The sequence below is a fragment of the Archocentrus centrarchus genome, chromosome 7 (assembly GCF_007364275.1).
Source record: "Archocentrus centrarchus isolate MPI-CPG fArcCen1 chromosome 7, fArcCen1, whole genome shotgun sequence".
Lineage (NCBI taxonomy): Eukaryota > Metazoa > Chordata > Actinopteri > Cichliformes > Cichlidae > Archocentrus > Archocentrus centrarchus.
Window position 1 is genome coordinate 21,016,019 of NC_044352.1, and position 24,769 is coordinate 21,040,787.

Genomic DNA, 24,769 nt, shown 5'->3' on the forward strand with positions numbered 1-24,769 from the left:
GTTCCAAAATTCTTGAGTGTGGCCCTCTGCTTGGTCTGATAGAGCAGATGAATTGAACTTCCTGTTTCCTGTGGGGGATTTGTAGTTTTCCTCCCCCTTCAGCTACTGCCTACACAAACCAAAGAAGACTCCCAGGAAAATATAATCGCCCACTAGTGGCAACAGAAAATGTCTTCCCACCCATTTTCCACCCGGCTACATGCAGATCTACAGTCTTGTCCCTGATGTCCTTTGACAGCTCTTTGGTCTTGCCCATGGTACTGGAGAGGTTAGGATGGAAGAAACAAATTCTGTGGACAGGTGTGCTTTATACACATAAATTGAGATCAGAAGAATCTGTAACTGATTGATTGATTGCAATCTGTGTGCCACATGGGCACACAGCCAATATGTGGGAACCAGAATTCTGGCTGGGATGTAGGGGATCAAATACTTATTTCACTCAATGACATGCAAATCAATTTATAACTTTTATGCAGTGTTTTCTGGATTTTTTTTTTTTTGTCTCTCTCCATTCAAGTTAGACTACCATAAAATGAATGACTCATTTCTTTGGAAGGGAGCAAGCTTACAAATTCAGCAGGGGATCAAATAGTTATTTCCCCAACTACATGTAGCAGCCATAAAACCATGAGATTTGAATGCACAGGCATTCAAATTTTCATATGCTGCTACCCGCCCTCTCCACCAGTATGACATTAGAAATATAAACCATAAAATAATAAAACCTTCTCTTTGCTATGGGGTCTGCTGCATCAATGGAAAATCCCAGCAATTTCTCAGATTTGGCATACAGCCCCAAATGGAAGCTTGTTTCCATCACTGAAGTTTGGGAAAGAAAGAAAGAAAGAAAGAAAGAAAGAAAGAAAGAAAGAAAGAAAGAAAGAAATTCACTGACAGAATCAAGCGTCTGTATACAGCTGAATGGACCTACAAATATTTTCCCGGGGAGAATTTTATTTTTATATAGTAGGACTAAAACCATGACATTTGAATGTGCAGACATTTAAATTTTCATCAGTTTAAAGGAGAAATATTCTGCTACCACCCTCCCCACCCACCTATAGCATGATGTTACTAATTTTAAATGTTGTACTGTAATTGTTTATTTAAACCGAAATGAATTTAGAAATCCAAACCATAAAATAATAGTTAAAAAAAAAACCCAAAAAAACTCCTCTTCAATGCAGGGTCTGCTGCATCAGGGCCAAATCTGTTTTCATGTGTATAAAAACTAGCTGTATTGCATGTTTTTCCCCCAAAGGCTCTTCGATTGATAGATACATGGATTTCAGCCACGTGCTGCGTGTGTGTATGTGTGTGTATGTTTCAGCAAATATTCAAAGCTGTTGGCCAGAATATGTGTCCATGTTAAAAACAACTCCGTATTTAACCGAGACCTTGACTCTTCAGATAAACTGTTTGCAGTAGTTGCATCCAGTCGGATGTGTGTGTGCGTGCGTGCGTGCGTGCGTGTGTGTGTGTGTGTGTGTGTGTGTGTGTTGGGGGGGGGGGGGCGCTGTGCTGTGGCATGTGACGAGTGAAGAGGAGGAGGAGGAGAGAGGGGAGTGAAGCAAAGCAAAGCAAAGCAGAGTAAAAGCAAAGCCATGGGTCGACTCGGGGAGGGATTACCAGTTAACTCCGCTTATTTGCATGTGACATGGTAGCCCACAAAGGTTTCCACATTGTTTTTCTCCTCTCGTCGGCTCGGCGGTCTGTCAGCCCGGTCTCTACATGGACGGAGGCCTGACTCGGTCTAAGTTTATGGTAGTTAGCAGTCTGACGTTAGCTCCCGCTGTAAGCTAACTCCTGCTTCAAGCAAACAAACTTGTCAACAGCCGATCGACCCGGGACGGGACTCGGGACTGGTTTTGCGGCTTGTTTGTCTCGGCCGGCTGGCATTTCGCCGCGGCGTAAACGTCTTCTGAAGCAGCAGCACAACCGGGAGAGGTAAGCTAACCTGGCAGGACAGCTAGCGTTATTTAAAGGCACAAACGGGAATGTGGGTCAGCCGTGCTAACGGCTAGCTGGCAGTAGGACTCGGTCTCAATTCAAGGTTAGTGGCTAACTGGCTGCTAACCGAGCCGAGGCTTTTCGATGGTTGAAGCGGCTCGGTTTAAACTTTAAGAGGAGGGGGGGAGTTTGACGGCAGCCTTGTTTTGTAACTTCTCTGTCCTCTAATTTCTCAAAGGCTCGTATCCAGTTACAGTCCTGTCAGTGACTCATACAGTTCACGGTAATGGTAGTAGATACTTCCGAGAACCAGTGTGACAGGTTGTCTGCTGGACAAGTCCTAACACCCCTAATTTGGAGCGTATTTATAAACTGAAAGCGTTACGAAAACAGTGTGTAGCCTTTGATTTACAGCGAGTGTGTTCTTTATGTAAAGAAGCCCATATATATTTCTAATAATGTATACACTGTAGGTGTTTACCAAGGCACAGCTGCATACAAGGACGCATTAATCCACTAGGGGGCCCTGGGGTTAAAAAAAGGAAAAAAAAGTAACCCCCAGCCCAAAGCCCTCTCCCCCACCGCCTCCATCAGCAATCTACACCGCTCAGTGTGTACACAGTGCATGCACCCTGTCCCCTTTAAAAGCAGCCGCCAAGTACCCCTCGCACCCTGCCATGGAAATGAGGCAAACAATAATACAGATGTCTTCAAGCTCTATTAGAGACAAAGTTAATTCTCTGCCATTACGAACAGCCGCTTGAACTGTACAGGAAATGTCAGGCAAAAACTGCTTTTGTTTAAAAGCGTTGCACCGATTGTGAAATTCATGTTTTTGTTATGTGGCAGAGACAAAATAAATATTAACTATGAACTGAACTCTAGTAGTATTTCAACTTTTTCTCTTGCCGATTTGTGAGCAGTAAAGCCAGAGAAAATGGATAATCAGAAAAACACACCAGTATCTGCCACTGGTAGATTACCACTGGGATACCACTGCATAACTCTAGATAGACAGATGGATAGATACTCTATTGCTTGTGCAAGAAAAATTACTGTGTTATAGCAGCAGCATAAAGGATAAGTGTGTGTGAGTGTTAGATAAAAATAATTTAGGCATAGATAAAAGCACTGTATGTATGTGTGTCTGTGATTGTGGGAATGAGACCTATAGTAGAACAGGTTTTGAGTGCTCAAATTGCCTAGAAAGGTGCTAGATAAGTACCAGTCCATGGCATGGCTCCATTGTGTAGTCATTTACACATTCGCCTAACAAGAAAAAGATCCCCGGTTGAATTCTGGGAGTTTGGGGGTTGTGTCAGGAAGGGCAGCTGGTGTTAAAAAATCTGCCGAATCAAACATGAAAAGCTACCTGCGATACCTTGGGAATAAGGAAGCAGCTGAAAGTAGCTTTATATTTTTAACTTATTGCGCCTACCAATGGAATGGAAAAATCACCAGGGCTGTGATTTTTAACATGTTTTTGCAAGTGGTGTTTAATTGACTTAAATTTTAAAATACATTTTTGGTTTATAAAATAGCCAATGATAACAGAAAAATGCAGGTAACAGCATACTTTTGGCTTTAACTGTTTGCGAACCACTTGTCAGGAAAACCGCTGTTTAAGCATGACTTTGTCTCTTAGACACATCTTCACTCTCCATACCGCTCACTAATAAGTACTTAGTGAGGAGTGTGGAGTGGGAGAAGTTTTTTTTTTTTTTAATTAATTTTTTTTTTGCATTTTTGGCCACAGTAGCTTTTATGAGCAGTGGAGGGAGGCAGGAAATGGGGGAAAGATACAGGGGAAGACACGTGGGCAAATTGGCGACAGGCTGGGACTCGAACCCGCACTGCAGTGCAGCATATGTGGTTGCCAGCTTCACCACTAAGCCACCCGGGCGCCCCAAGTGGGAGAAGTTTTGACAGAGTCTCTAGATTCATTTACAGGCTTTTCCGGACAGTTCTGCAAATCAGTGACCAGTACTGCGTTATTCCTTTGCTCTGAAACTTTTGCATGTAACAAAGTATTTAAGTCCAACAGAGCCTAGACCACAATTTCCTCAAACAGATTCTCTGTTAATATTCCTGTAAAATGTGCGATCAAGTTTTAAGTCAGGATTTAAAATGAGATATATCTTTATTGTCTTGTCTGCCCCACCTTCTTTGCAATAATTGAGGTGCAATTTCTCCTCTTTGTCACGTCATGAGGTTATTTCTTTGAAAGACGTTCCCAAGCCGCTAAAACAAAACCTGACTGGAAGACACCTAAACAGACCCGGTCAAGCATTACTTAACAGCAGTCATTTCAGTTATTATTGCTGTACTAAAATGAATTTGTGGCTATATAAAACTGACATTTAGGGAACTATTTTGGCTCTGCTGTTTATTATGGCAAGCTGAAACTGGACTGTTAACCACTCGCATGCTTGATCAAATAGTAACCTTGATGATATGTGGGTTTTTAAATGTGATTAGTTACTCTTTATACTTCTGAATATAATCCTCATGTTAACATATACATAGAATTCTTTGGTTTTATGTGGTGTATTTCAAACAATTGATTCTGTTTTTAAATAGTGGAACTATGATGGCTACGTGACAGGAGATGAGCTGCTGAATCAGCTGCAACAGGAACCATGGAAGGGTTTCAACAACCTGCCGCAGAGAAACATGACGGGTTGAACGGCTACTGCGAGCCAAAGGGCCCCCAGGACGCGGCTGATGTCAGGTGGACGCCACCACAGGGAGAGTCTGTAGGCTCGGACAGTTGTGGTGGGACAAGTGTCTCTGAGGTGACAGATCTGCAAGAGTTAAAGGGCAGGGAAAGTGAAGATGAGGAGCACAAGGAGGAGGAGGAGGAGGAAGAGGTAGTGCCTGCTTCTAAATACCCGAAAAGGGACCAGAAGAAGAGACGGAAAGAAGGCGAGGATCAGGAGAACAGTTACAACGAGCAAAACAGCAGCGCATCATCCAGCTACACGGGTAAGACTTTTATTTCTCATGACTTATTCCCTACTAAACTTAAGTGTGAAATATTCAGGCAGACATGACTTGAGAATAAATACCTCTGCTTTTCTTTTTATGCAGACCTGTCCCATACTTCATCACCTTCGCTCTCAGAACAGCTGCGTTTGGGTCGAGAGGACAGCACAGCCTCTGGAATCAGTGTGGAGTGTAAGGTCTGTGGGGACAAGGCCTCTGGCTTCCACTACGGCGTACATGCCTGTGAAGGATGCAAGGTAAGATTTTTTTTTTGTTAAATAACAGCAGATTATCTTAATGAGATGTGAATGTTTTGATTGGGCATGTACTGCCATAGTGTGTTGCTTAACTAGATGTGTTTTGCTTTGTACAGGGCTTTTTCCGGCGGACTGTGCGGATGAAACTGGAATATGAGCGCTGTGAGCGTTCCTGCAAGATTCAGAAGAAGAATCGTAACAAGTGCCAATATTGTCGCTTCCAGAAGTGCCTGTCTTTGGGAATGTCCCACGATGGTGAGAGTTAGTCTTGTTCAGACATACAAATGCACAGTCAAACATGTAGTCTTATATTCATTCCTGCATAAATACTTCAATACACGCATTAGAAGAACAAGAGGCAAAAATAATGGGCACAAGATTAAGGAAAAGCTTATCTAAAAAATGAGTTTTCAGCAGTCTTTTAAAACAAACCTCAGATTCAGCTGACCTGATGGAAGGCTGTTCCAAAGTTTAGCAGCTACAGCCTCAAAAGCGTGGTCACCTGTGGTTTTAAAATAAGAATGTGAAACATTTAAAAGACCCTGCTCAGCCCTGATCACATCATTGGAGAGGCTGACTGCTGGAATGAGGTGTTTTATATAGACAGGACCCTGGCCATGTAGAGCTATATATGTTATTAATAAAATCTTTAAATGAATTTGCATTTCACTGGAAGCCAGTGGAGGGCAGCAAGAATAGGGGGTGATGTGTGAGCACTGGCTAGTTTTTGTTAGCATCCTAGCTGAAGACCACCTAGAGAGGACTGAGAGATGCAAGTGGAGAGTTTTATTGTGTCTGAAGTAGGCAACAAATCTGCAGTTTCACATCAGATCCTTTCAAATCTTTCCCAGCACAGGCATGGTGAATAGCATTGTTAATGCTCTGACTTGTTCCAAAACAAAAAGAGGTTTCAGAACTGATTAGTGTAGAAAATATCCTCTCAAAATTAGACCAGCTGAGTGTGTGTGTGTGTGTGTGTGTGTGTGTGTGTGTGTGTGTGTGTGTGTGTGTGTGTGTGTGTGTGTGTGTGTGTGTGTGTGTGCGCACGCACAGCAATCCGATATGGACGAATGCCTGAGGCGGAGAGGAAGAAACTAGTGGCAGGCCTACTTGCAGAGGAGCTGAACCTCAGCAAACCAGGTGGCTCAGACCTGAAGACTTTGGCCAAACAAGTTAATACAGCCTACCTGAAGAACCTCAGTATGACCAAGAAGAGGGCCCGCAGCATCTTGTCAGGCAAAACCAGCAGCACGTCAGTATGTTCCTGGCTTTCAGCTTTATATGAAAATCAGTAATGTTAATGTAGCCCTCAGATCTTTCTCTTTATAATTAATTTTCCTTTTTTAGCCTTTTGTGATCTACGATGTGGACACCCTCTGGAAAGCAGAGAGTGGTTTGGTGTGGAGCCAGTTAGTTCCAGGTGCGCCTCTGACCAAGGAGATTGGGGTTCATGTGTTCTACCGCTGTCAGTGCACCACGGTGGAGACTGTGCGAGAGCTCACTGAGTTTGCCAAGTGCATTCCAGGGTTTGTGGACCTCTTCCTTAATGACCAGGTGAGCCGCTATCTCACAGTTTTGTTCTACAACAAGATCATTTGTATGTGGGTGTTTAGAAAAGCACTAATGGACAGCTGTTCGTGTGCTTTCTGCAGGTGACTTTGTTAAAGTATGGTGTGCACGAGGCTATTTTTGCCATGTTGCCATCGCTCATGAATAAAGATGGACTGTTGGTGGCCAATGGCAAAGGCTTTGTGACACGGGAGTTTCTGCGCAGCTTACGGAAGCCCTTCAGTGAGATCATGGAGCCAAAATTTGAGTTTGCTGTTAAGTTCAATGCTCTGGAGCTGGATGACAGTGACCTGGCCTTGTTTGTTGCTGCCATTATTCTCTGTGGAGGTGAGGCTGAGCGGTTTTCTGGTCAGGAATGAAGATTGAAGTCTTGTGCAGCGTGTCTGGCTTTTAAAACATCTTTGAAAGCATTGCATTGAAAAAATTAGAGTACAATGAAGGTTTAAGTCTTATAACATTCAGCAATGATGAATAGGTATGTGTGTGCTGTCAGCTGAATGGTCACAGCAAACAGTCACTCCCAATATTTACTATAGCTGAGAGGCTGATTTTTATTTTAGTTAAGAGAGTAAGGTAAATAAAGTGGTAATCTATTTGTTTTATGCATCGTACTCTGGGTCGAAGTTGAATTATTAAAGTTCAGTTCAATTTGAGTTGCGCTCTATTTATATCACTCACAACAGCAGTGGCATCAAGGTTCTTTATAGTGTCAGGTATATTATAAATAAAATATTAGAGAGAAAACCCCCGATAATCAGATGATCCCTTATGAGCAGCACTTAGCAAAGGTGGGAAGGAAGAACTCTGTTTTAAAAGGAAGAGACCTCCATCAGAACCAGTCTCAGAGAGAGGCAGCCAACTGCTGGGACTGTGAAGGTGTGAGGGGAAAGAGAAGTGAAAAAGGAGAGCACAGAGCAAGTTTTAAATGGCCTTTTCTGTGTGCGTCTAAGTCTTGTTTGCCCAGTGTAAATTGTGACTCATCATAAGTTTTCTCCTCTTTTTGTGCTAGATCGTCCCGGGTTAATGAACGTGAAGCAGGTGGAGCAGAGTCAGGACAACATCCTTCAGGCCCTGGACCTCCACCTCCAAGCAAATCACTCTGACTCTGTCTACCTCTTCCCCAAACTGCTTCAGAAGATGGCTGACCTCCGTCAGCTGGTTACGGAGAACGCTCAGCTTGTCCAAAAGATCAAAAAGACTGAGTCGGAGACCTCGCTTCACCCTCTACTACAGGAGATCTACAAAGACATGTATTAGTTGTCTCCAGCACAAAATGCTTATAGCAATACTGTTACAGACTGAATTTTATAATAAAACACTGCATTCAGTTCAAGCACTGTTCCACGTATGGGCATGGATTTTTAACGTGCAGATGAGGCAGATTCACCCGGTAGGGCAAACACAATCAGCAAAGGCTTCACAGTATCAGCATAACCCTCAGCACAGTTACGCATGTGTATGTGTGTGTGTGTGTGTGTGTATGCATGTGACGAGCATCTGGAATCATTTGCTGCGAGTCTCAGTTTCCCACAACGGTCACGTAACAGGAAGAATGATATGTTTTCTCACCGAGGCTGCTCCCGTTTCATCCTGTTAGCAAAGCTGACCCCAGAGCAGTGCGTGGAGGGAGCTCGTCCTCACTCCCCTCAGCTCTGTGTTTTTGCTGCAAAGGGAAAGCATTTCACGTTCTCACACCAGTGGCACAGTTCAAACAAATGAGCGATTGTATTGTATTCTCAGACTTCACTGAAAGGAAAGATGCAGCAGGTGGTATTTGTTTACATCATGTCCATCATCATCCTCATCACCGACCACCACTTTGCCATTTGGAATAAAGAACACAAACTGGGCTGGCTCCAGCAGTGTAGAGCGCTCTTGTGATGCAACTATGTGGGCAGTACCAGTTGCTGTTTGTCAATAAATGTGAGATTCAATTTATTTAGGTTTTGTTTAAAAGCCATCTAGCCAAGTGCGAACTAGTGGACAGTGCTGCACAGATTTTATTTCTGAATCTGACACTATACATGACCCATTGAAATACAAGGGACAGCATGTTTTCGTTCTTCCTTTTGATATGCAAAATATACAGAATTTGCCATTTAAATATATTTGTTAGGTTATTCTTTGTAATTCTGTAACAAATTATTTGTAATTTTTGATTATATTTCTAAGGGCAAAACATGAATTTATCAACTTGTTTCATAAATGAGTTCATATGTGTTCTTTCATATTACATGCCTACCTGTTTAGTTTAAATTACACCAAATATATCATCAAGCATACCACCAAACCTCTCCCTGATGAGGAGCTTGGATTTTTTTTGGATTCATGTGCAGAATTTACCTTAAACCAGCATACTCAAATATGTCATTGTTACTGGGAAACTTAATGAGAATTGAACATATATCTTCCAGTATCAAAGGGTGCTTTTAATACCTTTTTGTTTTAAGTACAGACTGATCTGTCTTGAAAGGCGAGGCATAGAGTGTAACAGCCTTATCATACTGTAGCCAGAATCCAGAATTTTTAATTGTTTCTTCCCCATATTCTGTGTTTTCTGTATGAGCACCGGTGCACACAGCCCGCCTGCAGAAGTTTCCTCTTGTGCTCTTATTCTGTCTTGATCCCTATCTACCTCTAATGTATGATCTGTGACATTATTCCATTGTCTCATCAAAATCCTTGACTTTTTTTTTTTTTTTTTGGCCTTAATTCCTGCTACACGTTGCAATTCAGATGTTACTGGCTGGTGTGCAGTGTGCCAAGCTGGCAAAGGAGAAATTACACCAAAAAAAAGAGAAAAAAGTTGATGTAAGCTACCTCTATGGCTGTGTAAGTGATGGACTGACATATTTGTTCACACAAAGACTTGAAATGATTTCTTCTTAATGGTCATGTGTAACCTATCTGACAATTAGTTTAGTTTTCTCACTTATAAATTTGATTAGAAACGGTAACACTGATTTTTCTCTTTTTTCTTCCTTTTTTTTTTTTTGATCATACGCCGTTTCAAAGTGGCTCCCTGCTGTGATTGGCATCGCTCAATAAAATCTCTGGCTTGGAGTGCGTAACGTGCTTACGTCAGCGTCACGTTTCTATTGGTTTATTGACAGGTTAATTGGTGAGAGGAACCGGCTGTCAACTATTTAGATAACGTGGATAGAGGGGACTTGGCAGCGGCGGCTCGTTCAAAAAAAAAAAAACATACACGGAGGATGGACTCAGCTCGTAGTGGAAACGTTTGTAGGTAAGCGGCCGCTCAGAGCCCGCAGAGTGAATGAAAATTAGTGAGGAGAAACCGCCTGATGAGTTTAAATGCTGCTGTGTGGTGTTCGAATATGGACGTTAGAGCGAAAAAGTGACTTTTGGCTACATGAAAACTGCTTTTAAAAACGCATGAAGTATATTTTGTTTTGGTTTTTTCTTTTCTTTTTTCATCATAGGGAGAGAGTCGTAGCGTGAGATGCTGTATGAAGAAATTCGTCGGTGTGTGTTAATAGGAGACTAAATATAATGCTGAAATGTTAGCCGACACTTGGCCAGGCTAACTTGAGTCAGTGGCTGTTGGTAACTCTTATTTCCGACCGCACGCAGACACTTGATATTAATGTCTGTCCTGAGTTTTGGCCCATCTCAGTTAATCCAGACACACTTCAGTGGAAGATAATAATCCTCATTGCTAAATGTCTTCTTTCGCTGTTCCCTCTACGGCCACTGCGGGCCATGTGCCTTCATCTCACCCTATTCCCAGCACGGCCTATGAATTTTCTGTGGTCTCTTTCCTCTTACCCGGCAGCTCCATCTTCAACATTCTTCTGTCCAATACATCCACTATCCCCTCCTCTGCACACGTCCAAACCATCTCAGCCTTGCCTCTCTAACTTTGTCTCCAAAGCTCAACCTGAGCTGCCCCATCTTGATGCCCTCATTTCTAATGCTGTCCATTCTGGTCACTACCAGTGAAAATCTGACCATCTTCAACTCTGCCACCGCTATCTTGGCCTCCTGTCTTTTTGTTAGTGGAAAACGAGTCTCTTGTTTGCATCTACAAAAGGAAGTAAAATACTAGCAGATCAGAGAGAAATGACTAGACCAGAAATTTTTTACTTTCTTAAAAGGAGAAATGTCTTTCAGTGGCAGTAATGTATACTTTTTTTTTTTTTTTTTTTTTTTTTTTCTTCTTCCTCCTTCGTTACAGGCGTTTCATAAATGGTTCTTGCAGATTTGGTTCAAGATGCAACTATCTTCATGAATGGCCAGTCATACCATCATCCCAAATATGTCGGTATTATCAAAAAGGTGGATGTTGGTATGGTGAGCGCTGCAGGTAAGCATTTTTCACCTTTTCCCCCAGACAATGAGGTAGACATACACCTCTTATACTGATCTGGTAGTTTGGATTTATTTATTTTATTTTTATTCTTTACCCCCCTCTCTCCTAGGTTTTTCCATGTCCTTCAGCCTGAAGCTGACACAGCTGTTGCAGGAAGAAGGGCTTCGGTGCCAACAGTCTCCTCCTCCAGCGTGGCTCACATGCCACCTGACAGAAGAGGGTCAGAACCTGCTCTTTTGCAAGCTGAGGTGACATCCCGGCAGGAATGCAGCAGATCGGAGTTGCTGGACGATGTGTCGAATCCGCAACGTAACACTGGGCATCTGCCAGCAAATATTGTGGAGGAGCAGTCAGAAGGTACTGCAAGATTTCACAAATGGAACTGTCTTTAGTTGGTGGTATTAATTTATTTTACTCTTTGCAGAAACTGGGTCAGAATTGGCTCGGAGTTCAGAAGTTGCTGAAGCAGGTGCCTGCGATGGAAGAAATGAGGTTTGCGTGTCATTTGCCTGCTCTACTTTTTTTATTAAAGCATGCTCATTCAACAGGGGAACTTGGATGAACCCAGAGACTATTGATTGAAAACTATTGTGTTCAGGAGATCTCTCCACCTGAAACCCCAGAGGATGGGGCTGCAGCCTCTGGTTCACAGGGAAAAGAGGAAACCGAGTCCTTCCTCAGGAGCAAAGACGTGACCTGTGGGATCTGCATGGAGAAAGTATATGAAAAGACGGATCTGAAAAGCCAGGTTTTTGGCATCTTGCCAAACTGCAATCATTCCTTCTGTTTACACTGCATAATGACCTGGAGGAAGACCAAAGACCTCAGTCTGGATGTGATAAAGTGGGTTTCAGTAATATTTGAAACTAGAAGCAGCAGGATCTGATGAAACCAGACAACTTGAGGTGATGCTGCTGTTTTTTTTTTTTTTTTTCCTCGCCTCTCCTTCTCAGGCGCTGCCCACAGTGTCGTGTTAGGTCTGCCTTTTATGTGCCACACAAATACTGGGTTGAGGGGCAAGCAAAGGAAGATCTGATTGCTGAGTTCAAGGAGAAATTCAGGTACTTGGTATTATTGGTTTCATTTTATTTATTTTTTTAAAGGCACTGCAGAACAGGCTTTAAGTATGTGACCGACAACTTAAAGGTTTTGTCTATTCTAGTCTTTTAAACTCTGCAGTTTTGAAAATCACTTGTGCTTCCAGGGTATGTTGTGTTGCACACTGGTTTCAATAGTCCAGCCTTTTCTTCAGTTCCCAAATTACAGTTGATTATATTCAACACACCTGCTGATATCTGGTTTAACTAATTGGTAGCTAAAAGCCTTTTTACTTTAAATATTACCATAATTAGTATTCAGCTTCCTGAAAGAAAAATACCCCAACCCAAAGTTTTACAGAGAACTTTAGCAGGGTTTTTTTTTTTTTTTTTTTTTCTTCTATCCAAATTTTCTCCCTTGATGCAGTATTGTTTTATGCTTTAACAGGTGATGTAGATTTCAAACTTGCATGCAATCTCAGGCCCATGTAAACATGTGGTTAAAACCCTCATGCTGTCACTTGTGTTTGATTCAGTAAGAAATGCTGCGGCTACTACACTCGCTACAGATGCTGCCCCTTCAAGACCGACTGCCTTTACCGACACGACAAAACGCCACATGGAGCGTCCTTTCTGGTAACTACATGGTGATCAGTGAGTGTACTTCACATTGTCTTCCCTGTTAGTGTGTATACGGTAAGGTTATATTTACTTTCCCCTCACTCTCTTTCTCCTTACAGCCGTGTGAAGAAGATGACTACGAGGATGACGATGATGGAGTGGATTTGCTTCGTTTCTTCATAGCCATGACCCTCCATGGGGATGGTGAAGATGACCTTGAATTTACATTTTTACCTTACTGAAAAAATGTAGCTTGAGCGCTCCTTCTTTTCCTTTTTTTTATTTTATTTATTTCTTTTCTGGTCAGTGTTTAAAACCACTGAACGGGGCCTTTAACCATCATCGGCCTCTGGAGAATACATGGCTGCGTTTTTGAACCCCTTCTGCATCTATGAAATCATTACTGAAACAACCTTAGAGCAGCTTTGAATCAAGATCAGGGATATCAGCCATGTACTACTGAGTGCCAAGTGTTTGGTTTTTAAATTAATCAGACTTGCAGCACTCTTAAAACACAAGAACCAATCTGTGGGGCCAAGTGCTGCAGTCTCAAACTAAGTATGTGCACATGGCTCTCCAGAACTCATGGTTGGTTGACTCAATAGAAGTCTAGGAGATGTTTCCTTATAGTTGGGTTTTTTTTTTGTTTTTTTTTTTGTTTTTTTTTTGTTTTTTAAATGCTACAACGGCCATTGTGTTAAATATTTAGCCAACTTCTCTTCCAACTTGTGAGCGCTCTAATGTAGACCTTACCCTAGTAGCTTGTGCCATTTAGATATTTTTAAAGTGTTGTGTAGATGGTAGTTTTAATTGCCCCAAGGGTTTAAAAAAGTGTACTGTACCGATTTCCTGCTAATGTCTGCTGATACCTGCGTCAAAGTGATAGTCATGACACAACTTTACTAGTTTTGGTGAGAAATGTTTTTATTTCAATATTTTTTTTTTTTTTTTTTTTTTTTTTTTTAAACAAATTGTACCTGTACACAGAAAATAAAACATTGATTCACTGTCTCACTTAAATGTTGTGCTCTTCATTGTACCATCTAAAGCAGGGCTCTTCAACTCCAGGCCTCGAGCCCCTGTCCTGCAGGTTTTAGATGTGTCCCTGATCCAACACACCTGAATAAAATGGCTGAATTACCACCTCAGTATGCAGTCAAGTTCTCCAGAGTCCGGCTAATGACTTCTATATTTGACTCAGGTGTGTTGAAGCAGGGAGACATCTAAAACCTGCAGGACAGGGGCTCTCGAGGCCTGGAGTTGAAGAGCCCTGATCTAAAGTTTCAGAGCAAGCCTTGTTATGGTCCCTTGTGGGGGGGGGGGGACTGACACTGCTGATGTCTCAGGATGTTCATCTTCTAGTTTGGATGCCTTCAGAATAATTAATGGAGAAATCAAGTTTGTTTTTGACCAATGAATTAGTTTGACACTCCTGAACACTTGGTGGCGATGTCGAGTACACCTAACTCGTTACCAATGACGAAGAAGAAATGTAAACACCAGTGGCGGTTCGCACTGTGTTCGCTATGAATCCACAGGTGTCGATGGTCAGACCTGGTGACGGTCCTCATGGGTTTCTGAGCCGATTCGACGGGCAGTCGAGGCTGCTGCTCCGGTCTCTGCTGTCCGGAACCTCCGGAACTTCGAGGGCGCTTGCAGTCTTCCGTAAGCAGCAGCGGGCTAACCCGGAGAGCTCCCTGCTCGGCTTCATTGAAACTCTGTGCGGAGACGAAATAACCCGCTCAGAGGCTGACACGGAGCTTCTAACTATGTGAGTCAATAGAAGTTCAGTTGCCCTAGAAACTGTGACCGGTCTGCGCAGGTTATCAGTCTCAAATCCTGTAAATCCTCCCATCATTAGGATAACCTACAAAAGTACTGTAGTGTCTGAAATGCCTATGTGAAATTGCATTTATGTTGTCTCCTAAAGGTGTAGGAAAATTCCAGCAAGAGGCCTCTCAGTTTGAGAACTCATCTGCATTGCTTATCTTTACCAAAAAAGGAAAGGTATTTATTGGGGGTCTTTGAGTCCCACCAAAAACTGGTAGAAACCAGTCTAGGTGTGACATGTTATCAGATGTTAAAGCCTATATAAGGCTGTAAGTTTCTTTGTTCGGTGTGCAGAAGATCATTGGCTTTCTGTCACCCAGATGTCTCGAGCGTCTGTTTGACATTGTCTTTTTTTGTAATAAACCTTATGTTATTCATTGAGACTGTGTCGGCGAGGGATTTCTTCAACACATAACCAGAACAACATGTAACAACAGTACCTCCAAGAATAGAAACATGTCGTCTGCTGACTGATACATGAACAGGGACCCCGTATTGACTCTTGTTTGGTGTCGATGATTGGAATCTGAAGAAACGAGACACATTGGCAATATATTCGTTTAACAAGCAGGGGCCTCATTAGCGTGTGAAAGAATCATGCACAGCCACAGCAGCTGGCACCACCACCTCTTGCCGGTGACCAGCTTGCTCACACGCTGCTGTGTGATGGGATCCCAGCAACCAGCATGTATTGCAAGTCAGCCAATGTGGTTGTGTTGGTTACTCTGACACGAACAGTACGTCCTTCCTGATCCCGCAAGTAATCAATAGGGTTGAGGTCAGGACTGTAGGCAGGCCACTCCATCCTCTCCACTCCCAAATTCTGGAGGCAGTCCGATAAATCTCGCTCTATGGGGCAAGTGTTGTAATCTTGGAGGATAAAATTCGGCTCGAGTGTGGAGATATGGGATTGCCACTGGTTGCAGAATCTCACCTTTATCTTTTTTGCACTGAGCTTGCCTCCAATGATAAGTTTGATTGTCAGCACCTGGGGTACCAGAAGCTTAAAACAAGAGTCAAAAGCTGTTTGGCATTGGCAGAGAAGATTTGGCAAGTTTTTCATGGGCACAGCTCACAAATGCATTTTCCTTACAGATGTGGCACCATTTAAGAGGAAATAAACAGGCTTTCCAATGGTGTTAGATTTATTTATGCCAAGAAGCATTGTTACAACAAAGAAATAATCAATCGAACTTGACTGCATTCAGTTACAGACTGATATCAGAGTGACTCCGTCTTATGGCAACATTTATTGCAGGTTTTAGAGACATTGTTGGTATGTTTGACAATCTCATTTTGCAGCAAAAAAGTCACTGAAGTGAGATAACTTTATCTTATTGGATAAAACACATATTGACAAAGTTTAACTTTGAGAACATAATGTGCAGTTTTAAAAAGGTGTTTATGAATACTTTGTTCAAAAAAGTATACTTCTTTAATATTTGGGTATTTTTTTAAATATTTTTTTGAAAATGACATCATCCAAAAAAAAAAAATGCCCAGAAAAAGAAATGACGACAAAAATGTTATTAAATGAAATCTCTCATTGTATTTTCCTTACCTCTTCTAGGAAACCACTAGTCTGCCTGTTTCCATCTTTATTTAAACAAAACCTGCTGTCGTTCATCCACCTGGTACACTCTGGTCTTCCTCGGACGGCTGTCCTCCATCTGATCAAGTGTCTCGACCAAGACTCTCGTCCAAATCCCTGGGTCAATGCTCTGTGTAGACAACTTGAAAGAAACCTGGGGACCCACCATGAGCAGCCTCTGTACACAACAGCGTGCAGCCAGAGACTAAAGGCGCTCTCTCAGCATTTGATCGGGTCTTCTGAGACAGGAGGATGGTCTGAGTGCTTCAGCGGTCAAACAGCAGAATCTGAATCCCAGAGTGCGTCTGATTTATTTGAGGTGGGGACACAGAGGAAAAGGAAGGGCAGTTTTGTCCACATGGCGTCAGACGGTGAAGAAATGGGACCGCAGAGTAAACGGACAAAGATGGATGATAATGAGTGTGTGACCGCAGAAGAACAGGGAGCCAAAAAGGAGATGGAAGGAGTGTCAGTAAGTGATACTGCAGCAGAAACTCAAAACAGTTCGTGCGATGCCCTCCCACAACATATAAAGGTAAAAGACACTGTGAGGAAGGGTGTGCTTACCCTGTCCACACTGAAATCTTTCTGCCTTTTTTTTTCCTTAAAGGAGCAGAAGCTGCAAAATGATGACCAGAGTTACTATTTTTTATATTTATTTAGGTCTGTGTTCTTCAGATAAAAGAACTGTTGGAAAGTCAGACAGAGGTAAGGAGATGTGTTGTTGTTCTTCTAGCTCACGCAGCGCAGACAGTTAGTATTACTGTCACTATTTTTGTCTGTTTCAGTGGGACCAGAGCTCCACAGATGTGTTCAAAGTGCTGAACAGCTGTGACCCAAACCAGGTATGTCCTTTTCTATGTGCTGAATTTCACAATATTAAAAAGCTGTTAATTTATCCCAATTTGGCATATGTGAAAGCAAAATATTATGCACATATTTCATACCTACTCCCACATCAAGTAGTAGGTATTTCAGAGCTGTTTTATTATCTTGTAATGAAGCCAGAGTGTGTTTTGGCCATCACCATCTTGTCTTTTGAAACTGAATATGACGAGCAGGGTTGAAGGGTGGATCTGACTAAGAAATCATGGACGCAAACACTGCGACAGAACGACTTACAGTTGACAAGTCACTAGTCATGCTCCTATTTTAGAATAGACCAAAATTTACAAAATAAAATGAATGCTTTATTAAATATGACCTGAAACTGGTGATTAAGCCAGTAAACTGATCAGGAAAGTTTTTACTGATATCACAGAGCAAAGGAGCTGTTTTTACGTAGATTTCTATGTAACCAGAAGTCTTTTTGCTACCAGAATAGTTGCCCCCTACTGTTTATTTAAAAAAAAATGCTGGTTTAAGGCACTTGTGCGTTGGCTTCACTTGATGGTGTGCCTAAAACATACACTCCTCTCAACAAGGTCTTCATTTACTAAATGAAATTATGAAAATAATTTAATGCACCACCGAGACTAGCAATTGAGACCATAAACTCTTTAGTAAAGCGTTTACATAAATCATAAATCAAGTAAGCAGCAGTGTCATTTTCTCATCAATCTCTGTTCTACTGGGTGCAAGAAGAGTTGTCGCCTGTTTAGGGCAGTCCAGCACCGGCCTCCCTTTGCAGACCCAGAGAACATGACCTCATGTGCTTAACTGTCCTATTTAGGTGGAGGTGTTATGCAGCATGCTGAATTTCGCGGGCTTACCTGACCAGACGCTGCCTAAACTGTGCAGCAGTGTTTTGGTTCTCTCTCCTGACCTCAGCTACAGCACTGCAGCAACACTCATTAAGGGCCTGCTGCTGGAGAAGGTATAGCACTAAACATGAAAAAGAAGCAACATGTGTTGCTGTGGTTGATCCTGATATGTTTTTTTTCTCATACCAGGTGCTGTCCCTGTCAGAGCCGGCCTCCAGGTGTCTGGTTACCGCGGTGACATCACTATGTAGCCGCTATCCCAGACCAGTGTGCCACGCTCTAATCGGACCAGTACTGGAGGAGAAGAACATAGGTGAGATAAAGGGAAAAGGTGATGCTGAAACTGACTACAGAAACTATTTAATATCCTTCATTTTGGTTTCTGATATTGGTCATGGTATGTGATTTAATACGATTTGATGTTTACAAGCACTTAGAGGGAGCAGCATGACATGTGCAAAAGTGGTAAATTTATCCTGCACTCATCTTCCTCTGTGACCGTCTCTGGCATGTCTGATCCTCGCCATGAAAACAGATATGTCGTTCAGCATGTTGAGCAGGTTCTCCGCAGAGAATGGCATGCCATCATTGCTAGCCGGAACCACGTATCACTATCACCAGCTGATACAAGGCAGGATGGATCCATGCTTTCATATTGTTTATACCAAATTCTGACCCTATTATCTGAATGTTGCAGCAAAAATCAAGATTCGTCAATGTTTTTACAATCTTCTGCTGTCCAATTTTAGTGAGCACATGCAAATTGTAGCTTCAATTTCCTGTTCTTATTAACAGGAGTGACACCTGGTGTGGTCCTCTGCTGCTGTAGCCCATCTGCTTCAAGGTTCGACGTGCTGTGCATTCAGAGATGCTCTTCTGCATACCTTGGTTGTTACTGTTGCTTTCCGATCAGCTCAAAGCAGTCTGTCTGTTCTCCTCTGTCCTCTGGCATCAACAAGGCATTTTCACTCACACACCTGCCACTCACTGAATATTTTCTCTTTTTTGGACCGTTCTCCATAAACCCTAGAGATGGCTATGCAGGAACATTTCACTAGCTCAGCAGTTTCTGAAACAATGAGATCAACTCAGGTGGCACAAACAATCATGCCACTTTCAAAGTCAGTTAAATCACCTTTCCTTCTCCATTCTGATGCTCGATTTGAATTTCACCAGGTTGTCTTGACCATGTCTACATGCATAATTGCATTGAGTTGCTGCCATGTAATTGGCTGATTGATGATGTATGTTAACAAGCAGCTGAGCAGGTGTACTTCATGGTGTGGCTGGTGAGTTCACTGTGCACAGTTTGTCTCAGGGAGACCAGAGAGGGTCAGTTACAGAGCTGCGGGCATGGATTCAGAGTCCTGGTTTAAGTACACATTAGCAGGACAGATGCTTTGATGTGTTACAGGTCCTTTTTACCCAGGCTTTGCTCCCAGCATGAATTGGTTCCTTTTGAACTTTGTTTTCAGGGCCTCCACAGGCTGAGCTGCTGAGCAGACTGATAGAAAGCTGCCTAGATTCCCACTACAGACTGCTGGTGGTTCAGTAAGTATACATTTACATTCTGCATTCACTTGTAACTGCTGTGAGAAAGAAGCTCCACATAGTAATGGCCATGTGGTTATTAGTAAATGACTAATGCTCCTGTTTTTTACCTGATGTTTTGTTTGCTTTTTTTTTTTAAAAGAATGACAATAAAGATTGCATGGAGCGAGGCAGTGCTCTCCATTATCCACAGCTTGTTAGACTCACAGGTAATCCAGATGTTTATTTATGGGAAACAGTTGCAAGATCAGTCAGTCATAATACTCACGGTTATTGAGATGACTGTTTTGTTTTGCCCCCAGCCTGTCCTGAATGAAGAAGTTTTCACACAGTTCACTGAACATCTGGTCGACCAGGCTCCTCACTTCACAAAGTCTGTAAAGTTTGCAAAAATGATGCTAACAGTACTCACCAAATACAACACTCATGTAAGTATGTAGATTCTTCCCACAGATAATATCTGTCTGGACAGTGGATGAAATAATGTATGTAAAGCTTCTGCACATAAATTATTGTTTTTCAGGTGACTGCTGCACACAAACAGTCCTTGTCCAGCTGCCTGATGTTAAACGAGACCTTCCTGAAGAAGTCCCTACAAGCTGCTTTGAAGCGAATCACAGACACCTGATGTTTGTTCTGACCCAACTCCTGTCAACAATGCTAAATAAGTTACACTGAAAATAAAGTACCTTAGCCCAACAGTGGCTGATATTCTCTCATTAATCTTCCCAGGTCTTACAATAACTCTTCCTACATGCTAACCCTTGCATTCCTGACCATGGTGCACTCATGCAGCTAAGTGAATGTAATATTAGCACAAGTTTGATACTTATTGTAATTTCCTCTTTAATCCTGCAGATTTTTATCTGTTCTTTTGGGCAATCTGTACAAAGTGGAGCCTGTCCCAGCTGTCATAGGGCAAAAGGCAGGGTACACCCTGTACAGGTTGCCAGCCTGTCGCAGGGCTAACACAAAGAAACCGACAACCATTCACACATATGGGCAATTTAGAATCACCAATTATGTCTTTGGGCAAATGTGAGGCCATACGCCAGCTAAAGCTGTCGTGTCTTTGGGAGGAAACTGGAGTACCTGGAGAAACCTCTGTAGCTCCCCCTGAAACAACAAATGATCCTTCATAGCACCCTCAGTAAAATGCTTAGCCCCCCCTTGGTACCGCCACTGATGCAAACTCCACACAGAGAAGGCCCATGGTGGATTCGAACCCAGACCTTCTAGCTGTGAGGCAACAATGCTGCAACACTACAAAATAATATTCTTTTTAATTGCATGGTTTTATTACATGTTATTAATTAACTAGTTAATGTACAGTTTTGTTTCATTTTATCTGTCTTTTTTGCATGTCATGTTTATAGTTTATTATAATAAACATGTTATTAAAAATTCATTCTTCCAAACAGAGCTACTAAAAAGATCCCATTGAATTTCAAAAATATTTTGGCATACTTACCAAAAAAGTTTTTATATTTGTATATGGTCTTTAAAAAATGTTGGACTCTAAGGAGTGTTGTGAAAATCTAAATACACCCTATGGTTCAGTAGCTTGGGTCATTGCAGCACCTTGATCATGTTTTTTTCAGCCATTCTGTTGTAGATTTGCTGCTGTAGTTGGGATCATTGTCCTGTTGCATGACTCAAGTTCAGTCCAGCTTTATCTGTCATATGGCCTTACATTTGACACTAGAATACTTTGCTATACAGAGGAAATCCTGGTCAACTCAGTGACTTTAAGGTGCCCAGGTTCAGTGGCTGCATAACAAGCTCAAACCATCACCCCTCCACCACTTTGCTGGTATGAGGTGTTAGTGCTGATATGCTGTTTGATTTTCACCAGATGGGGCGCTGTGCATTACGGCCAAACATCTTCACTTTGGTCTCATCTGTCTGAAGGATGTTCCAGAAGTCTTGTGGATTGTAGGTTTCTTGTTTGCAAACCTACACCATGCTGCCAGAAGAAACTTTCTCTTGGCAGCCCTTCCAAACAAGCCATACCTGTTCAGTCTCTTTATAATTGTGCTGTCATGAACTTTAACATTTAATAAACTAACTGAGGCCTGTGGAGTCTCAGATGTAGCTCTTGGGTGTTTCTGCAGTTTCTCTGCATGGTCTGGCCATGAGGTTTATTTGCTAGGACATCCACTCCTGGGAGGATTGTAGCATTGTGTTAACACCAACCCGAATGCTCCACACCAGCAAATTGCCAAAACTGCTTGGCTCTCACTTGCTGATGATCAATTAATCGAGCACCTGGCTGCTACTTACCCTCTTAATTCCTCTGGAAACATTAAGGGTGGGGAAAAAAATCACAGTTTGAGCTCAATTTATAATTGTATAAGTTAGAACATTTCAAAAACTGAAAATGGAAAAAAATGACTAAAATATTCAAGTTTATGCTACCGTTTTATATATATTATATTCCAGAAGATGTTTTTAAAACTATGACAGCGTCCTACATAAAAAGAAGAATGTTTTATAAAAAGAAAAAAGTAACTCGCGCTTTTTGATGACTTCACGCCTCGCCTTTATTAGGCGTCACTGCCTACGTCACTTCCTTTTTCAGCGTAGCACGGCTAAAGGGACGAGCTGCAAAGATGAGGTGAGGCCGCATTTTCCCAATAAATGATCAAAAAAGTAATTTCAGACGCGTTTGTCGGTATTGTTATTGTTTTAAATACACAGAGTCATAATATTGTGCGGGTTTTATTTTATTTTATTGTATTTGTAAATAATTGAGGCTAAATGTACGGCATGGGACCGGTTCATCTGCCGGTAGGGACAGCGCGCTAAGTTTCTCAGATGTAATCCATCGCCATCCGCACATTTAAAATATATTTACAGTCATCATCTCCTCTGTGGTGTTTAGTTTAAGTCCTCCAAATAACAGAAACATAATTTTTCTCGACTTTGGTGGCTCCTCGGTGACTTTCAGAGCTGTGCTGTAGCTGCATTATAGCGAGTTGAGTTCTGTTATTAATTTTTATATGGTGCTGTTGTTTGCAGTGACTTTAACTTGTTTACTAACTTTATCTACATTACAGTAAGGTCTCCAGGGATACCTTGTACGAAGCTGTGAAGGAGGTCCTGCAGGGCTCTGTGTCCAAGCCGAGGAAGTAAGCAGCTCCGAGGAGCGCTGTTAACCTGTGACTTAAATCTTCACACTGAGAGTACAGGACGTGTGTGTAACCTGTCATCCCTTTGTAGGTTTGTGGAGTCGGTGGAGCTGCAGATCAGCCTGAAAAACTATGATCCCCAGAAGGACAAGCGTTTCTCCGGCACTGTCAGGTTCGACCCTTTACTGTCTCACCCACCCTTTTCCCTGTGCGCCTCCAGCCCTGTCTGAGTGTCACAGCAGCCTGTTAATTGGGCACATAGCACATGAAAACTCATAAAGTCCAGACAGGCCAGGAGCAGACATGGAGAAGTACTCTGGGTAGTCTGACTGAGCTGACTCGGCTTTCAGCTGGGGAAGGCAAAGCAGGCGGACCCCAACCCTGGGTCTTAAAACATGAGGGGAGGCTTTGAGTGGCTGAGCTGCTAAGTTCACGTCCTCAGGCCGACCAATTTGCTTTGTATTACCTAAGAGGTCAGCTGGACGCCGGCCACTGTGGTGGTATGGGTAAGAATTTTTCTACTACACAGTAAAGTGAGGTGATCTGTCTTTAAGGGCCTCATTACAAAGGAATTCCATCTGTACACATTGAACGAGCTGATGATGTCTCTTCTTTTTGTGGGTTGAAATGTGGTCACTAATTGTTTTGTTGATGTGCAGGCTGAAGACTCTCCCAAGGCCAAAGTTCTCTGTGTGCATCCTGGGAGACCAGCAGCACTGTGACGAGGCTAAAGCTGCCGACATGCCACACATGGATATCGAGGCTCTCAAGAAACTCAACAAGAACAAGAAGCTGGTCAAGAAACTTGGTACGGTGTCAACAAAATTACTTACAAAACACTTCACAGACAATTAAAGCCTGACAGGCTTCTTAACGTTACTCCTTTTCTCCTCTTCCAGCCAAGAAGTACGATGCCTTCCTGGCCTCTGAGTCTCTGATCAAGCAGATCCCTCGTATTCTGGGCCCTGGACTGAACAAGGCCGGCAAGTTCCCCTCACTGCTCACCCACAACGAGAACCTGAACACAAAGGTGGATGAGGTCAAATCCACAATCAAATTCCAGATGAAGAAGGTGTGTTCTGCTACTCCCTGGATAACACTTAAAATAAAATAGTTTATCAGTGTGGAGTAACCTTGTTTCTTGTTGTAGGTGCTCTGTCTGGCTGTGGCTGTAGGACACGTGAAGATGACAGAAGATGAGCTCGTGTACAACATTCACCTCGCTGTCAACTTCCTGGTATCGCTGCTGAAGAAGAACTGGCAGAACGTGCGTGCCCTCTACATCAAGAGCACCATGGGCAAACCCCAGCGTCTCTACTAAATAAACACAGCTTTTCTATTAATAAAAGTGGAGAACCTCCAAAGTTGACTGAGTAGTTTTTATTTCTTATCAGGTCCACTTTATAATTTTAAAGGTGTTCATTGTTCATTAAAAGGGTTAATTTTACTTTCAGTGTATTATTGGGGTTCAAATCACAAATTGATAGCTTGGTGACAGTTTCATAATAATCACTTATTAAAAGTCTGTGTAGGAGCTTGTTAACTGTAATTTCCCCATTGTGGGACTAATAAAGGTATTCGTATCGTGAAAAAGTAGTTGCATAACTTCGTTTGCTGTAGTCTGTACAACATGAACCTCCTCTGTCCTTAAAATGTGAATGTAAGATATTAATGGCAGAAATCCCAGGAAGAGGGTCAAAGCTTCATGTGTGGATGGAATCAAAAAAGTTATCAAGGCTTAAAGACACTAAATTGATTAGTGGACTGTACTCATTTAATGTGTAAAGTCTGCCATTCCACTGCACATGTGTGAGCAGTTGAAGGAAAATTTGATCACATTGGTGATTCTTACCCCATAGACCTTTATCCAAGTAGGGGAAAGTTTACTAGCATGGTTTACCCTGTTTAAACGTCCTTTTGGGACTGATCTTTGAGATGACAGCACCTCATCCTCAGGGCACCAGGGGTCACTGAAAGTTTAAAATAGGATGGAAGGAAATGGATGTACATAGGAGCTTTTCAGCTCTATGAAAGCATAGAAATCACTTTCTGCTATGGGCTTCATTCACTTTTACACCCAGGGGCAACCTGGGGTTCAGTATCTTGAGTCAGGAATTGAATCACCAACTGACTGATTAGTAGACAGCTTGCTCTACCTCCTGAGTCACAGCCACCCCAGTTGATGTGGTGAGGGTGATATGCTGTGAT

At 42.4% G+C, this 24,769-nt stretch overlaps 4 protein-coding genes across 6 annotated transcripts; all 4 read left to right on the forward strand.

Moving 5' to 3' along the window:
• Window positions 1-1,545: 1,545 nt before the first annotated feature.
• Window positions 1,546-9,721, forward strand: ppardb (peroxisome proliferator-activated receptor delta b). Its single transcript, XM_030732948.1, has 8 exons — window positions 1,546-1,950; window positions 4,534-4,938; window positions 5,044-5,195; window positions 5,312-5,450; window positions 6,249-6,451; window positions 6,543-6,749; window positions 6,848-7,091; window positions 7,774-9,721. Exons 2-8 carry the CDS (start codon window positions 4,593-4,595, stop codon window positions 8,019-8,021), a joined length of 1,539 nt encoding a protein of 512 aa, XP_030588808.1. The 5' UTR covers window positions 1,546-1,950; window positions 4,534-4,592; the 3' UTR covers window positions 8,022-9,721.
• Window positions 9,722-9,874: 153 nt separating this feature from the next.
• Window positions 9,875-13,665, forward strand: mkrn4 (makorin, ring finger protein, 4). Of its 3 annotated transcripts, none has more exons than XM_030734506.1 (8): window positions 9,875-10,011; window positions 10,963-11,091; window positions 11,207-11,454; window positions 11,522-11,589; window positions 11,696-11,940; window positions 12,051-12,158; window positions 12,671-12,788; window positions 12,875-13,665. In XM_030734506.1, the coding sequence occupies exons 1-7, from the start codon at window positions 9,980-9,982 to the stop codon at window positions 12,783-12,785; spliced, it is 945 nt and encodes a 314-aa protein (XP_030590366.1). In that variant the 5' UTR covers window positions 9,875-9,979; the 3' UTR covers window positions 12,786-12,788; window positions 12,875-13,665. The 3 variants fall into 3 exon arrangements, with proteins under 3 accessions (XP_030590366.1, XP_030590364.1, XP_030590365.1); XM_030734504.1 differs by having other exon boundaries at window positions 12,671-12,770; XM_030734505.1 differs by lacking the exon at window positions 9,875-10,011 and adding an exon at window positions 10,188-10,250 and having other exon boundaries at window positions 12,671-12,770.
• Window positions 13,666-14,204: 539 nt separating this feature from the next.
• fance (FA complementation group E) lies at window positions 14,205-20,616 on the forward strand. Its single transcript, XM_030734016.1, is given in 11 exon segments — window positions 14,205-14,267; window positions 14,270-14,526; window positions 16,156-16,711; window positions 16,840-16,884; window positions 16,965-17,021; window positions 17,849-17,992; window positions 18,069-18,192; window positions 19,355-19,430; window positions 19,573-19,639; window positions 19,733-19,858; window positions 19,954-20,616. Coding segments are annotated over 11 exon segments (1,620 nt in total). The 3' UTR covers window positions 20,059-20,616.
• A 1,376-nt stretch (window positions 20,617-21,992) lies between these two features.
• rpl10a (ribosomal protein L10a) lies at window positions 21,993-23,925 on the forward strand. Its single transcript, XM_030733378.1, has 6 exons — window positions 21,993-22,047; window positions 22,490-22,561; window positions 22,653-22,733; window positions 23,221-23,369; window positions 23,461-23,633; window positions 23,712-23,925. Exons 1-6 carry the CDS (start codon window positions 22,043-22,045, stop codon window positions 23,880-23,882), a joined length of 651 nt encoding a protein of 216 aa, XP_030589238.1. The 5' UTR covers window positions 21,993-22,042; the 3' UTR covers window positions 23,883-23,925.
• Window positions 23,926-24,769: the final 844 nt, after the last annotated feature.